The sequence below is a fragment of the Oratosquilla oratoria genome, chromosome 23 (assembly GCF_046742065.1).
Source record: "Oratosquilla oratoria isolate Oo_2021 chromosome 23, ASM4674206v1, whole genome shotgun sequence".
In the NCBI taxonomy this organism is placed as follows: domain Eukaryota; kingdom Metazoa; phylum Arthropoda; class Malacostraca; order Stomatopoda; family Squillidae; genus Oratosquilla; species Oratosquilla oratoria.
This window is the reverse complement of record NC_134799.1, coordinates 2780533-2797958: the sequence shown is the minus strand read 5'-3', so window position 1 is coordinate 2797958 and position 17426 is coordinate 2780533. Positions and strand designations below refer to the sequence as shown.

Genomic DNA, 17426 nt, shown 5'->3' with positions numbered 1-17426 from the left:
CACTCGGACCACAAAACAATGTCACTGCTCATTTGGCCCATTTAATCACCTTTAAACAACCTGCATGTGAACATGTCAGAATTATCCCACCATCAGAGGGATCAGGAAGAGGTAGTCATAGAAGTGGTAAAATGCAGGTTCAAGGGAACAGCATAAAGAAAGGACAGCAGTAGTACAAAAGTATTTTCATTCCTCTATGAGTAGAGATTTTAAACTCTTAATTTAAACAAATAACATGTTGCTCTAGTCTAGGGATGCCCCAAAATGGTTCCTAAAGTATTGACTGCATGTTACTTTACAGTCAATATCCTACAAATAAAAAATTGTATTGGTGCCCCCATAAGACAAGCAGAACATCATTATGAAAAAGGTTTGTCTTTCATGTCTTTTAACAGTATATGCTAAATATGTGAAGCCCAGTTGAGTAAGTTTATGTCCAAAATTTCATATCTCAATAGTGAAATAATTGAAAATTCATTCCAAGTTTCCCACTAGCCAGCATCAGTTTATTTAGAGGTAGTTGTTAAAGGTGTTACTCACCTGACAGATATAATTTAATGTGGAGTTATTTAATTGTAACAGATCTGATTCAGGAGAGAACAAAAGATTCATGGTTGCACAGGACATAGCACTAGAATGTTTTGTAATACGATTTGAATGCAAGACTAGAGAGGCCAGGGGCAAGAGATTGATTGATTGATTTGAATGTGATTTGATGTTCTGTGTTGTCTGGGAAACGGACTCCCTTGTCCGTTACCTTTCTTGCCAGTCTTTGTTTGATCACATTTTTTCACCCAGTTTGCATTTGTTGACTTGAATATCCATTCTATTCTTCTCTAACCCACACTTGCCTCTGCACCAGTTCCCTATTACCAAGCACACATGTAAGATGACCATTATAGGTTTGCTTCATGTTGGACACACCATAGTGGTTTTTATATATTGTAGGATGGGATAAACTGAAGGTGCCTGCATTTGGTTATCCTGCATGATAGATGTCATGAGGGAGTCATCTTGATGCCCGTCTCCAAAGTGTATCAGGCACTCAGTCATTGGATTGGACCTGTAAAAGTATATCTGGTTCAGAGGGTCCTTTTTCTTATACAAGTTCAACTCTGAACATGTAAACAACCCTTTGCTGATGGATTGATGAAGGATTACCTACTGCCAGAATATTGAAGGCAGCAATGCCTTGGTCAGTTAGTCAATCAAATTTAACTATCAGTTGTATTAACTTAAGTTGAGTGACTTAAAAAATTACGTGCTTGGAAGAACTAAAAGCTGGCAAACTATCAGCAAGTATGATAATAATCAATCAGTCTGTTGGCATAGGTCTCTTGCAGGGGACCCATAGCTGTCAGGTAACTTAATTGACATTTACTTGATAAAGCTATAACAAGGGAAATGTTTTACTAATACTAGGTCTGTCATGGTCAGCAGTCTGGTCTGTAAAGTGAAAAAGTTTTGTGCTGCCTGGGCTGGGCAAGAGTTGGAAAGTAGCCTACATTCCTTAAAAAAAAGCTAGAGCATAGGATGAAGTGGAAAACAAGTAATTAACAAGAAATACAGCTGAGCAATTGGGAAGGATCATTGATAAAAGTGAGAATATATATGTTGGGTGAATATAAAAGAAACGAATATACAAATATTAGAGATGTGTTCCGCCTGCCCATGGCTTCCCTATCAAAGAAGAAAGGAAGAGGAGCAAATCTTGGTGAGTTTCACACTGCCACCTCTGCAAGCGGATGCTACAATGCCACCTATGGAAGGCATAGCTCCAAAGACACCCAGTTTCTGGATTGGGTACAGAAAAGTACCCTTTTTTTTTTTTTTTTTTCCCTCTTTTTTTTTCTCCAGTATTATTACTATTATTATTATCATTATTATTATTATTATATATATATATATATATATATATATATATTTTTTTTTTCTTCTAAAAGATCATTTCTCCCACACCTGATAGCTGAAGACATAGAAACCAACCCATTCCCCTACTCATGCCCAGCATGCAACACTTTACCCGTGGTTCCACCTCATCCGCAACACTCACCAGCACAAACCAGAACACAAAGAACTGGAGCTGTAACTCAAACAGCAAATACACCCAGAATCACCACAACACAAAGAAACGCAAATAAACGCATAATCACAAACAGAAAGAGCTGTTTCAATGCCTACATAACGACATAATTCAAGGAACAAAACTAACAATACAGTTTACATTATTCACATTAACTGATTACACAAAATTAAATGAGTATAACACACAAGACAAAAGTGGACTTCTAACAATACACATCAGCACCCTCTTCTCCATCAGAAGGTGCAGCCCTGAGGGGCTGACACTCGGTCTCCAAACTGGGGCCAAGATCTCTATTAATCCCGTGAACGTGATGACGCCTAAGTAGACGTCATGAGGCATGACTGAGTATGTGAGGATGCCAGCATCAGCTTCCTGATTATATTTATTTTGTAGTTGTAGCCGAATGACCTTATTCTGTGAAGTCTTGATCACTATTTCAGTGGTTACAAACATTGTGAGTGAGAGGATAAATATAACAGCTGTAACTTTATATTTTGTAATGTATGTATCATGATGCATCATTGTATGTCAGGCAGCTAATGTCTGCGTGAATATTTGACTCGTATTGAAGAGGTTAACATTGAGAGCTGGGAACTGTTCTTCTCTTCCTGCCATTTTCAGTTGGTGAAAGAAACTTCCACTCTCCTGCAACACAGCCATCAGCCCAAAATTTCTTGAAGCATCAGCTGCCATATGTAATTTGCATCACACTACACTCGTTATAAAATATAAAGTCACTGCTGTATTACTAGTTCTCTTTTACTCTGAGTAATAATGCAGAAAACATGATCAAACCAGTTCACAGAATCTGGGGGTCACTAATGTACAACTACAAAAATATATACACTCCTCCCTCGATTTAAGAATGCTCCATATACGAATTTTTGCTATAAGGAACAAAAAAATTGTCCCAAAAATTGAAATTCAAACTAAAAATTTGTCATAACGAATAAAATCCTGTTGATCATAAATATTAAAAAAGAAAATTATTTTTACATCATAAATATTAAAAAAAAACTGCAATATGTCCAGGTAAGAAAAAAAATAAAAGTGAAAATAGATACGTACGTACTGAGAAAGAACCAACTGCCCAGTTTGTTTTTGTTTTCAAAACAACGCCGTGTACTGCTCGGTCTACTCACTCGGTCTCGGTTAATCGTGGATTATTAGCATTATTTAAAAGTGACATTGTGCCTCCTAAGCATTATTATTTACTTTGCATATTAATATTTTATGTGTGTATGTAATTAGCAGAGAACAGTATTCAAGATTATGCATATTTAATGTTGTGATCACTATAGGGACATGATATTTGTTTGTAAAAACCTATCTCGCTCGATTTAAGTATATTTAAGTATATTTGATATACAAATGGTTTTTCAAGAACGTAACTAGTTCGTAAATTGAGGGAGGAGTGTATATAATCAAGATGCTAACACCGGTATCCTTGTGTACCCACTCGTGTCTCATCACGCCTATATAGGCATCATTGTACGAAAGTAGTTAAGTGAAACGAGGCAACAATTGATTGATTGAGGTCTCACTCTTGCATCAATCTCCTTATACTAGATTCCTCAACTCTGACATCTCTGCTCACTAACAAACTACTCATTGGCAGGAAATATGAATGCACATGGCCTAGTTTGGCTTAACCCCTTCCATACGGTGCCGCACACGTAGGCGTCATGGGGAGCGAGTGTATTCGCGAGGCTGCCATATCGGCGTCTTGATTATATTTATTGTAGTCGCCCCTCCATAATGACATTCTTTCTAATTCTTTTGTAATCGCATTTTCTATGGTTATCAAAATTCACGGGTGAAGAGAGAACGGTCGATATAAGCGGTGACTATATTTTATGATGCGAGTATTATTACGACACGTCGTACGGCTGGCATTGGCTGCTGCCACTGAGATCTAAGTCCATGACGCCTACGTGTGCGGCACCGTATGGAAGGGGTTAAATTAAAACTAAAAAAAATTAAGCTTCTTTGATATCTGGTGACTACCCCACAAGACAATCTCCTTCACATAACTTCTTAGACTATTTCTCGGTAAATGTCACCATAGAACTAGAAGGAAAAAATTAATATACTTCTATCAATCTATATAGCAAGGGATACTTCCCCCCTTATAAGGGAGGTAGCCAAGTCAAGGCACACACCTATTCCCACACTTGTGGATGGAATGTATAATGTACATAAAAGAGAGCATTCATAAACAACAACAACAAATTTATGAAATGTAGATGTCACATCTCCCATTTCCAACAAAGATGTGGAAGGGGCAGTAAAGAAGAGGATAGTACGTAATCTATTTGGGTGGAAATTATAGGCAAGAATAGGAAGCTTGTTATGGGTTCCTATATAGACCTCCTAACCTCAGCATTGAACATACTGATCCCCTGATTCATGAAATTCACAGGGCGTTCCGGTACAAAAACATTGTGATCATGGGAGATTTTAATTATAGGAACATTGACTGGAAAATTTTAGGAAGCGAAAATTTTCTTAGATGTGGTGCAACAAATAATTGCCAATCCTACGAGGGGAGAGAGTACTCTGGACTTACTTTTAACTAATAATGAGCACCTAACGACTAACGTAAAAGTGGGAGATAGTTTAGGCTCTAGTGATCATCAAGAAATAGAATTTAATATTATTTGGGAAGAATTAAAAAGTACAAATAACGTTCAAGTGCCGGACTTCAGGAGAGCCAATTTTGACAAGTTGTGAGAGAATACGAGACGTTTGATCACTTACAGGACCAACCCAGGGGACTATGATGGGGTCAGGTCACTTGTGGGTCAACAGCCTGGTCAGCAACTTGGATGAAATGTAAGGTAACTTAACAGATTTAATTCTAAATGCACAAAATAGATTTATTCCCCTCAAGTGAATACAGGAGAATAGTAATACTCCCAAATGGATGATGGACAGGCTGAAACATGAGATTGGAATGAAAAGAGAATTTTATGTAAGAATAAAAAAAAAAAATGGGGAAACACACCTTAGATCCAAAAATAACTATATGGCAAGACTGGTTAAAAAGAATACATGCACATTGAAACACAACTGTGAAATTAAGGATGTCAGACAAGCAAGATCCAACCCAAAGGATTTATTTCATCTCCACAGAACAAAAAATAAGGAAAGGATAGGCCCAATTCAAAATTATGAAAATGTCATGATAGAATCGGAGGAAAAAATGAGTGAGGCATTTAACAAATGTTTTCTCTGGATGTTTACAAAGGAGAGGTTAGATAAGGTACCTGAGTGCGATTTGATTTTCATTGGGAATGAAGAAGGTAGACTAACATCAACATTAGTAAGGCAGAAGTAGTCAAGCAGATTGAAAGACTTGCGCTACAAAATCCCTAGGTTCAGACAAAAAATTTCTGAGAGTGCTAAAAGAGTGTAAATTTGAAATCTGCAACCAGTTCACAAATATTTAACAAGTCAGTAGACACTGGTTTTGTGCCTATTGCTTGGGGGCAGGCAAACATTATTCCTGTTTTCAAAAAGGGAGATAAAAATTGTCTATATGCAACTACAGGCCAATAAGAATGCTTGAATCAACCATAGTTAATAGACACAAAGAACACATCGAGACATAATTTGATTCGTGACACACAGCATGGTTTCTCCAAGTCATGTGTGACTAATCCTTTTACATTAAAGTATATAAAGCGTCAGATAACAATGATAGTTACGATGTTATATACCTTGACTTTAGCAAAGCATTTGACAAAGTGCCCCACCAGAGACTACTAAATAAAATCAAAGCCCATGGCATCGTGTTAGAATGGATTAGAGCTTGGCTCAGTGACTGAAAACAGCAGGTCACCATAAATGGTGTAAAATCCAGGTGGAGGAATGTTTCTAGTGGGGTCCCCCAGGGTTTGGTTTTGGGTCCCTTATTTTTCATTATGTACATAAAATGACTAGGACAATGGAATTTATAGTGATGTTAGTGTATTTGCAGATAACACTAAAATAGGATGCCTGATTAGGTCAGGAGATGATGCTGAGATTCTGCAGGATGATCTTAGAAATTTGTTCACATGGTCAGTGAAATGGCAAGTGAACTGAAATATCTCAAAGCGCAGTGTGTTAAACGTAGGGCTATACGACCTCGAAAATAGATATAGCTTGATTTAGAGAAAACTGAGTTATAGTGAATCCTGACCTTAAATCCAGGAAACTGTGCATTAGTACCAGGAACAAAGCAAACAGTATTAGGTTTCATTGCAAGGACAGTTACAAATAGGAGTGCACAGGTAATTATCAAACTATCTAGTGTTAGACCAATCCTTGACGTATGCGGTACAGTTTTATTCTCCGTCCTAAAGAATGGACATCAATTTACTAGAAACAGACAACTTTATGGATGGGGATGACAAGTAGTAATGGACATGGAATTGCCTAGTGTAGGCTTTATGGTCTCTTGTAGTCTCCTTCATTCTTATGTTCTAAAGAAAGAAAAAACTCGAATGTCGGTCCAGATAAGATCCATCAAAAACACTGACCAAATGCAATAAAAGCCATAACTGATATTTTCAACCACTCCTGGTTTTACAATGAAATTTCAAGTCTGGAAAAGTGTGCCCATAATACCTGTATACCAAACATGTCACTAACTCCCCCTATCAGGAGGCTAGAACAGTGCCCCTTACAGAGGACTTTGTAGTGTGGAATTTAATGAACCAACTTAGCCCAGCTCGCTTGTAGCAGGGTTTGAGCCGCCATCAACTGCATTGGCCAGTGAGCATCATACCACCACAAAACTGTATCCTGTCGACCAATCACACTGTACACCATATCCAAACTGCTGGAAAGATAGTTCCAGAGAGGAATGCAATTAAATACATCCACCTTCCCAAATCAATATGGATTCAAAGAGGATATATCCACCAACATCACCCAGTAAATGAAGGAGGGATGCAGCAGGAAAGCCCCACCAGAAAGTGTGATTATGGTATATACATGAGACATATGAGACTGTTTCCAGACATTGTAAAAAAATATTATCTTGGGCACATATTTGTCCACTTCTTTGTTGTGAATCTTCATGAAGGTCTTCTTTATTTCTTTACTTTCCTTGAACTCCTTCCAATGTACTTTTTTTTTAACTCTGCATAGTATCCTTTTCTGAATTTTTCCTCTCATGTCTTCCCCACTTCGAGCATAAATTCAGTCTTGCAGGTTTATCTTTGTTTCTATATCTTGTTGGTTCCTTCACCCATTAGGTCATCATATTACTTGATACTCTGTGCCATACATGCCCCATGTTTCTTTGCTTGCATCTGTCTCCTTTTCTTGTTACTTCTGTAAAGTTAAAATTGCCCATTAATTATATTCTTGCTTTTCTTCAGTGATTCTTTCCAGGTGTTCAGTTGCATTTCTCATTAGTTCTTTGTACTCTGCTTCATTTCATGCTCAAGTTTTTGGAGGTAAGTGCGTCACTGCAATGTCTTACGACCCCATCCCACCTTCACTTGTAATCCTTGTATTCTGAGCTATTCCTTCTTCAGTTTCTACTTCCATCATGATGCTTTTATTTACAAGCATCGTAACCACCTCATTTTTTCCTCTACTGATTCTTCTTCTTCTGATCCCTAACTACTGTCCTCATTTACCTTCCTTTCAAACAATCTTTTATCAATTCAAGTAGCTCTTAGTCCTTCTTTATGCTCCACATAAGAAAACTGATCTATTCAAAATTATTTTTTTTTAAATTGAGGTGCCCACAGTCCATCCAGTTTGCCCTCTCTTTCAACAAATCAATTATTCTTAAGTATAGCTTCAACACACATGATCTTCAGATGTAAAGACAAACCAACTGTGTTAGATTGTTAATCTCATCAAGATATTTGACCCATTGATCTTTCACAATCCTTTAACATAATTTCACCATTGTACTGGTCAGTGATAGTGGACTGTAATTCAATGGTGTCTCCTGACACCTTTGTAAATTTATGTGTGTATGTGCTTGTTTATTCGTAAATATAAACATATACGCACAAATTCAGAAAGGTGTCAATGGTAAGGATGTTTTTTCAGCCTTTATGGACTTGATAATGAAAAGAGCACATACAGTACTACCTCTCATTAACGGACTAAAAGGGGGGTAACGGTGTTCGTTGATGTGAATAATCCGTGGATTTGGAGTGGTTTTTGGGTGGCATAATAGTGATTGCACAGCGCTAAACAACAGCACCAAAAACACCGCAAACACAGCTAATTAACGTCCGTTAATGAGAGGTAGTACTGTAGTTTGAAATAACGATTACAATTGCCGAGGATAACACAGAAAAGCATATAAGCTTATTTCCATTGTGGTCCTCATTAGTTGGGGTAGTGTAGGAAATAAAGGCAAGGGTAATGGGCCGGGGACTGGAGAGGGTTAAAGAAAATTGAGAAAAGTAGGTGGTGAGCCAGTTGTTTGGTGATGATGCTGTGTTTGTGGGAGGATCAGAGGAGGGATTAAGGGAGTTAGTTGTGGAGTTTGGGAGAAAGTTGAAGGTAAATGAGTAAAAGCAAGGTGATGAGAGAATGGAGAGTGAGTTGAGAATGGAGAGAATGGCAGTGAGTTGGAAGTAAGTGTAAAATGAGACGCTGGAGGAAGTGGATAGCTTTAGGTATTTGGGGTTGTATGTGACTGGAAAGGGAGTAGTGGAAGAAAATTGTAGGTTGAAGGAAGTAAATGCCTTGGGTGGATGAAAGTGTTGTGAAAAATAAGGATCTGGGAACGGATGCAAAGAGGAGATTATATGAAGGACTGTGCTGATGGCATTGTATGGGGCAGAAACTTGGAATGTAAGAAAGGCAGAGAGGAAAAGTTCACACGTATTTGAGATGAAATGTCTGAGAAGTATGGTAGGGGTTATTAGGTTGGATAGAGTGAGAAACGAGGAGGAGAGCGGGAGTGGAAAAGGAGATGGCAGATACGGCTGATGAAAGATTATTGGGATGGTTTGGACACAAAGAAAGAATGAGTGAAGGAAGATTAGTAAAAGAGGTGGAGGGAGTGAAGTTGAGGGAACAACTGAGGATGCGATGAATGGATGGGGTGAAGGGGGCGTTGAGCAAGAGGGGAATGTCTGTTGAGCAAGGAAGGGAGAGGCAGGATATAGGGATGAGTGGAGAGTGACTGTGTAGATGATACTGTTATGCAAAGAAGGGATGGGGGGTTGCTTATGCATGAATGATATTTTCACACAGCCCAAAGTGGTTTCTCCCTGTCTTCCCTTTCTGAATGATACATTGATTCTGACCCAGGGCAGTGGACTGGATACAGGGATGATCCATCATTTATGAGGAGTTAAGATGAGATTGGGTGAGGGATGGGAGTGGGTCTGTGATTTTGACTTGGCTACCTCCCTTATATGGCTGGAAAAAGCTTGGTACATAAATAAAATATTTTGTTTATACATACAATATATATATACCAAAGGCTTTTTTTCCCCCTTACACGGGAGGTAGCCAAAAAGAAAAAGGCATAGAAACTACTCCCACCCATTCCATCCCCCTACATACTCCGCCCTCTTCCCTCCCTCACATCTTGGCACCTTCTGGATGAAGGGTCATCCCTGCATCCTGTCCACTGCCCTGGGTCAGAAGCAGTGTCACAAGACAGCATATCCACAGCAAGGCTGCTTCATTAATTCAGTGACCCCCTCTCTCCATCCCCTTGTGCAGGAAAGGAGAAGACGGGGAGAAATCCCTATGGGCTGCGTCAAATTATTTCTCATACATACTCCCTCAACCCCCATCCCCACCCACTCCCCCTCATGCATCACAGCATCATCCATACCCTTCTCCATTCACCCCTATCTTCTGTACTCTCCCGTCCTTCCTCAACAGACATTCCTCTCTTTCATAATGCCCCTTTTACCCAATCCATCCATCTCATCCTAGAATACCCCCTCATATTCACTCCTTCCACCTCTGGCTTCCACACCTCTTTTTACTAATCTTTCTTCTCTCATTCTTTCCATGTGTCTAAACCATCCTAATACTCTTTCATCAACCCCATCTCCCAACTCTCTTTCCATCCCTATTTTCCTCATCTCCTCATTTCTCACTCTAGCCTAGTAACCCCTATCATACTTCTCAGGCATTTCATCTCAAACACATTCAAACCCCTCCTCTTTTATGTTCCATGTTTCTGCCCCATACGGTGCTGTCGGAACAATCACTCCTTCATATAACCCCCTCTTAGCATCCATTCCTAAATGTCTATTTCTCATTGCACTTTTTAATCCACCAAGACATTTACTCTCTTCTCTCAATCTACATTCTACCTCCAGCCTCTCTCCCTTAATACTCACTTCCAGCCTGCTTCCACTCTCTCCCCTTGCACATCTCATCACCTTACTTTTGCCCACATTAATCTTCAGCTTCCTTCTTTCACACACCTTCTCAAACTTTGTCACTAACTTCCTTAATCCCTCCTCTGATCCTGCTACAAGCGCAGTGTCGTCAGCAAACAACAACTGGCTTGTTTCCCACTTTTCTCCATTTTCTTTAACCATTTCCATCCCCTGACCTACTACCCTTGCATTCATCTCTCGCACCACCCCATCCATGTATAGATTGAACAGCCAGGGTGACATAACACATCCCTGCCGAAGTCCCACTTTTACCTTGAACCATTTACTCTCTCCATTTCTAATCCTAACACAAGCTCTACTACTCTCGTAAAAACTCTTGACTGCTCTTAACAACTTTCCTCCTATCCCATATATCTGCAATATCTCCCACAGTGGTTTCCTGTCTACCCTGTTGTAAACCTTTTTTCAAATCCATAAAAGACCAGAAAACATCCTTACCTCTTCCTATAGCTTTCCCACATATCTGTCTTACCACAAAAATCTGATCTACACAACCCCTACCTGTCCTAAATCCACACTGTTCCTCACCAATTACTCTCTCTGTTCCTCTCCTAATCCTCTCAATCAAGACCCTCCCTTAAGCCTTCCCAACTACACTCAACAAGTTGATCCCTCTAAAAGTTTGTTGAGTGTAGTTGGGAAGGCTTATGGGAGGGTCTTGATTGAGAGGATTAGGAGAGGAACATAAAAATTGAAATATCCAAATTTTAGGAAGATCTGGACAAGGGCATTGTTAATCTTAAACTTAATCTTCAGAAGATAAGCTAGAAGTAATGCAATAAAAAGTCAATGAAAAACTAAAAATAGAAACATGCTAGTCTACTCCATTCTTAGGATTAGATCATTTTTGCTGGAAACAAACTTTCAACACATGTGATGGATTGTTTCTGTACCATTTATACAACAGCACATATGACCTAGGAACTGTTACATCAGGTTGCACTGCCAGCATCCCATATCCTCATTTCCATAGTCCCATCGTCTTAAAGATTAAATGTTGTGCTATGGATCCAAAGTTTGGGGGTTGAATGCTGTACCTCAAACTTGCCTTCATATTTCTTAGCCACATTACCCTCATTGTAATAAAAAAAAAGGGTATTAAGCAAGGTCTTCCATAAAAATGTACTTAGAATAACAGATAAAATGAATAAAAACAAATAATAAAAACAATTATAAGAACAGTAAAATATTTGCATAAAAAAATGTAAACAAATCGTCACAGTTGTGCAATTATAGTTCAACCATAACAAAATGTAAATGCAATAAAACTTGTTCATTGAGGATTTTAAATGTCAGCTGTAAAGAAGGTAAAGGTGAGGAGCCAACACCAGAAGGCACAGAGCTGCAACTGAAGCAGTTGGCTTATGCCCTACATGCTTTGAATGTTGGGGCAGGTAACATTCACTACTGGGAATGGGAAAGAAGTGCAGAATTCAAAACCACAACTAGGTGAATGAGAGCAGCACACTTTTGATCATGTAACCAGTGCACGAGTACATGTGTATATGCCTAAAGCTGTATAAAACAATTGGTATTTATGAGTATGCCCTAACAAGTTGTTAAGATAATTACAGGCTAAATTGTGTTAATTTTTAATTGAAAATAGATATGATTAAGATGTTCTGTAGCAAGGTCTAGTGATTTATGATAGTTTTATGTTGTTTTACCACATGCAAAATTTGTCAAAAAACAGTACAGTCACTCGCAATGCAACAAGAATGCTGATGATAGTAAAACAGCAACAGTCCATTCAAATTGTAAATTCCTGTGTTGCATTCTCACCCAACCCTGAAACACTTGAGCAAAGCCCCAAACTCAAGGAGTCTGCAATAGTAACACCAGAGTAATTACCCGCCCTTTCTACAGAGAGTGTCTTCCTCTTCAGTGTTAGCAGTCAATAACTACAGTCCTGATCCCACTGATAAATATTGCATTACCATGTACACATACAACAATTTAAGGACAAACTAGATGTTGCAAGATACAAAGACAGGTCACTATGAGCATAGCTCCCCTTCCTGTATAATAGAATTGGGTAAATACATACTGTGATGCATGAGGGAGAGAGGATGGGGGATAGGGGGTATGCATGAGAAATGAATTGATGCAGCCCAAAGGGATTTCTCCCAGTCTTATCATTTTCTGCATGAGGGGACGGAGAGTGGGGGGAGTTCACCAATTTAATGAAGCGGCCTTCCTGTGGATGTGCTGTGTCTTGCTACACTGCTTCTGACCCAGGGCAGTGGACAAGATGCAGGGATGTCCCATCATCGAGGAGGTGCCAAGATAAGAGGGTGGAGTCTGTAGGGGATGGACTGGGTGGGAATGAATTCTGTGCCTTTGGTTTTTGGCTACCTCCCGTGTAAGGGTGGGTGGGGAAAGCCTTGGTATATGTATGTGTATGTAAATACATACACAGCCCTGGTAACCAACTAGACCCATACCAAGACATAGTGGACCCTCATGTGGACTACCCAAGAGTCTTGGGCCTGAAATCTACCAAAACTGAAGCTGTAACAAAGAAATGCCTCGTAAGAGTATACAGCAAGTTCAAAGACCCATGTTGAATTCATTACATAAAAAATGACAGACCTGCTATTTACACTGGAAATTACTGACACAGTTATACCCACAACACCACCTAACTGAGCCTCTTGAATACTTCCTCCAATACATACTTCACCTTAGCCAACTTGTTAAAAGACAAACAAGAATCGTTCTTTCACTTGTCCACCCATTTAATAAATATCCATATATACACTGGTGGCTTTCACTTGAACCATGAAATGGGTTATGCAGTAATATCCCAAAATGAAACAAGGTCTAGAACTCCCCTTGCCCCATTGCTTTAGTTTTCACTACTGAACTCATTGTCATCCTCACTACCTTCTATGTTGTCCACATCACCTCCCCTCCATGCCTACACACACACACACAGTGTGTGCAAACACTATTCAAGATTTTAAGAAAAAACTTGATGCTGAAAGATACAAAGATTGGTCACCACGAGCATAGCTTCCTTCCCGTATAATACAAGGTAAATACACATACACACACACACCCAGCATCCCGTGTTCAAGAAGCAGTCTCCGGTTACAAGTCATACCACCCACTGGTTCACAAAGTCCATTCATGGATCATCCAAATTTACCCACTTCAAAGATGTACTTCTGTTGGATTTCATCCTATCATCCCCAGGAATGGAAAATCTGACAAGGCAGCTTGAAGGATAGCGTGCACCTCTTTCACTGCCTCCATAACCATTAACAGACTGATAACCAGTTCTTCAGTCAACAATACTAAAAATGCAGCAAGACTGCTGGAAATGACACACAACAAACCCTTTCAAAGTAACCTCATATACACCCATGGCTGTCTTCATATCATCATCCAATGTTTTGAGGTGACACTAGTGTGCCTAAGAACAGGACATTCCTGCCAAAAACATGGCCACCTTGTGAGAGAAAAAGGCCTCACTTTTGTCACTGTAAAGCCCCTTTCATAATATCATTTGTACCACTAGACTGTCTTAATTTACACAGCATACTGCAGTCACTTTAGACTTGTCTACCCCTCACTATTATATTTGTCATCTCTTCACATCTTCCAACAGAATACAAACTGTTAACCAAACTACTCTTGACTAACTAAACCAACATAGAAAACAAGATAATGGACGACAGTGGTGCGAGATTATCCATACAGATAGAAATAATGATAAACTATAGCCTATAACAACAATCCTATTCTTAGGGTAAAGGTATTCATTACTGAAGACAAACCTTGTGCAAATATGACTACATACATTTTCTATGAGATGTGCACATTTCTGTGATCAAAAATGCTGCACATAGTATGTGTACAATACTATATTCTATGGTTAGGTGATCTGCATATAAATTGTTTGTGATAATTTTTGGTCAATCTTGATAGTTATACCATCAGTGCATAAAACTAGTGATGTGGATGAAGTTAGTGACATGTTTTATTTATATATAACATCAAAAGGATCCAGAATTTTAAAGATACAGAACAATGCTCCACCTGCAATTAGTCTGGATCTTTGAAAATGTCCTGTATATATGTGTAGAGAAGAAGTTTGAACTATATAAACAATGGAATGTGGATGAATAGAGAATGAAAATGTCTTAGTAGTATAGGGAAAGGAAATAGACTCAAGGTGAGGTTATTTTACAATATTTGTAGAAGTTGCAAGTGAGTTGTTGATTTGATTTGAACTAGGGAAGAAGAATAATGTGTTTAGCACTAATAATGCATGTTAATGCTTGAACCAAGAGAATTTTAGTGTTCCTAATAACCTTCACCCCCCCCCCCTTGTGCCTTACAACACTTATCAAGTTTAAACACACCCTGAAAACAAATTGAGTTTTTTGAACAACAAACTTGATAATAAATCAGGTACCCCATGACATGAACCCAGGAAAAAAAAAAAAAAAAATGTCCCAACATGCAAAAATAACAGTTGCCCACTCATGCTCAAGTCATCTCCCAGTGCTAAATACCTATGCAGAATTGGCCTGGAAATAGAAATCATATTCCCCAGATGGAATCATCATAGAGAAGACACAGAACTTTTTATTGCACACTGCCCTACACTCACTCGTTTCATATAGCACTACAAAGTTTAAGGAGTTGCTTATTGGCCAACCCACTGTACGGGAGGTCCAAGGTTATGAATTGACATCTTTCAAGCATCATAATATAGTAAGGGGAGTTTAGGGTAGACTAGGGTGAAAGGAATTGGAAAGGTACTATAGATATATTAGGAGGTATACGAGGACAAGAACTTGTAAAACGAGACTAGTAGAAACCAAAAGTAGTCTGTATTGACCAGCCTTGGTCAGAATAGAGGCAAGTTATTGATCAATTTTGATCGAGACGAACCCATCAAGATTCTTGGAAATTGTGTAGTACAGTAAGGGAGTTGTATGATTTGTTTCTTAGTCTCTGATCCGTACATGAGTAAATTTAGTAGGTAATTGGTTCAGCCCATTAATGGTCTGGAGAAAAAAAAATGTAGTTTTTGTATAAAGAGTTTTGGTATAACAGCAACTTTTTTGTGCCATTTGCAGGTCAGATTGCATCACAATTCCCCTCTGGCTACACACCTTCAGGTCAGTTAGCAACATTAGGTGCCACCAACTTTGGCAACTTCCGTTCGCAGTATTCGTTGCCAGGTAGCGGTGGTAGTGCTGGGGTCCAGGCTGGGGTCCAAGCTGCCTTCCCAGGTATCACGCCAAGCAGTGCCGGCTCCTCCAAGTAGACCACCCCCGTTCTGCCTTGTCAGGCACTCGGGTGGGGTTAAGGCTGCAGTGTGGCACTAACTCGATATGGGTGAGTGTGGCTTGCACAGTTGCAGGGGCCTTTCCAGGCAGCTATTTGCAGCCAGGCCTTCTGGGGCTAATCACTAATCTTAATAGAATTGCAATTGGAAGTATCATATCCCCTCCCCCCATTTGTTTTTCCAGAATATTCATTGTAAGATCCAGAAATTATTTATTGGCCTCTGAAAGACCAATCTTCAGATAGAGAACCCCCAAAGTATACCTCCTGTTCATGTCAGATATTCCACTTTGAGGAAGGGCAACCAAATGCAGAATGAATAGAGTTGAGCCACACACAGTTTGAAATGCTATGTGTGCTTTGCATGGCTCCTGCTTGTCATATTGTCCCTCATATCTAAGCATTACCCTGTGTTTGCTTCCGTGCTAGGACTTGCTTCTTCTCATGTCCTCCCTCCCACCTCCAGGACCAGCTTGGCTTGGGGCAAAGGGCCACCCATGCTTTGTGGCATGTCACGAATTTCAGTCACTGTGCTTGCTTGACTAATATAATGAAACTGATGAGCTCAAAAGAATTGTGTGATGATGACATGGAATGACGATAACTCTTACCAGTAGGTTGTGCCCTGAGGCTCCCAATTTTTTCTGCCAGGCATCCCAAGTGCCCAGGTGAGTCTCCCAAATGTACCTGCGAGCCTGCGAGTCCTTAGCGCATCGTCCAGCAGTCTACCCCTTCAGTATACATTCACTTCTTCAATCACACCACCACCACCACCTCCACCACCACCACTACCACCACCACAGTCCCCTCTTGGAGCCATTTCACCTGCTGCCAGGGCATCTCTCCTCCTTCACCAGCACCAGCAGTTACAACAGTTGCAGCAACAGCAGCAGGGACATCTTACTGATGGGGTAGATCCCAGAAATTTAATATTCATTGATTAGTCATTTGTATACTACCTATTCTTAGGGAATACAGTCTGCTTTGAATTCACAGTTGTTGGACGAAAGGGCAAAAAAAAAAAAAAAAAAAAGATAAAAAAAAAAAAAAAAAAAAATTCACAGCATTCCAAATTTTGAGAGAAAATCTTCCAAAGTTCATTGATTTCATCAGCTAAGTGGCTATTTATTTTGGTGCCCAACCAACCTTTTTCAAAATAGTAATATTAGTTACCTTTCCAAAACTGTGGTAGTGGAGACATTTTAGTGTAAGGTTAGGAGTCAGTTTTTATGTTATATGTATTGTGAGTAATATAAATGTATATATTGCTCTAATCTTGTTTCATTTTCTCATCCTTCTGTTTAGTGCCATGGGGTTAAACCAGCTTCAATTGTCTGGTCCTCGTAGCATTGCTCTCAGTTTGAGCAATGTGGCAAGGGTCAAAGATTAAGGTGTCCATAAGGTGTTGAGATGAGAGAGGTGTTTATTACTTTCGTACAATGACACCTACATAGGCGTAATGAGACACAAGTGGGTACACAATTATGCAGGCATCGGTGTCTCGATTATATATATTTTTTTGTACTTGAACAAGAGTTACCCCCAGATTCTTTGAACTGGTTTGATTGTGTTTTCTGTGTTTATTATTACTCATAGTAAAAGAGAACAAGTAATACAGCAGAGATTTTATATTCTATAATGTG

The 17426-nt window shown here is 39.4% G+C and overlaps 1 protein-coding gene across 10 annotated transcripts in view; it reads left to right on the top strand.

Moving 5' to 3' along the window:
* Positions 1-17057, top strand: part of Mi-2 (chromodomain-helicase-DNA-binding protein Mi-2 homolog) — a 59872-nt gene extending 42815 nt beyond the window's left edge. For 7 of the 10 annotated variants that reach the window (XM_076206479.1, XM_076206474.1, XM_076206478.1 and 4 more), the window contains exons 34-35: positions 15573-15614; positions 16435-17057. In XM_076206479.1, the coding sequence (XP_076062594.1) occupies positions 15573-15614; positions 16435-16727 (335 nt within the window). In that variant the 3' untranslated portion in view covers positions 16728-17057. Of the gene's footprint in view, positions 1-15572; positions 15835-16434 lie in introns of all 10 variants that reach the window. The other 3 variants (XR_012967528.1, XR_012967527.1, XM_076206477.1) reach the window with 2 other exon arrangements.
* Positions 17058-17426: the final 369 nt, after the last annotated feature.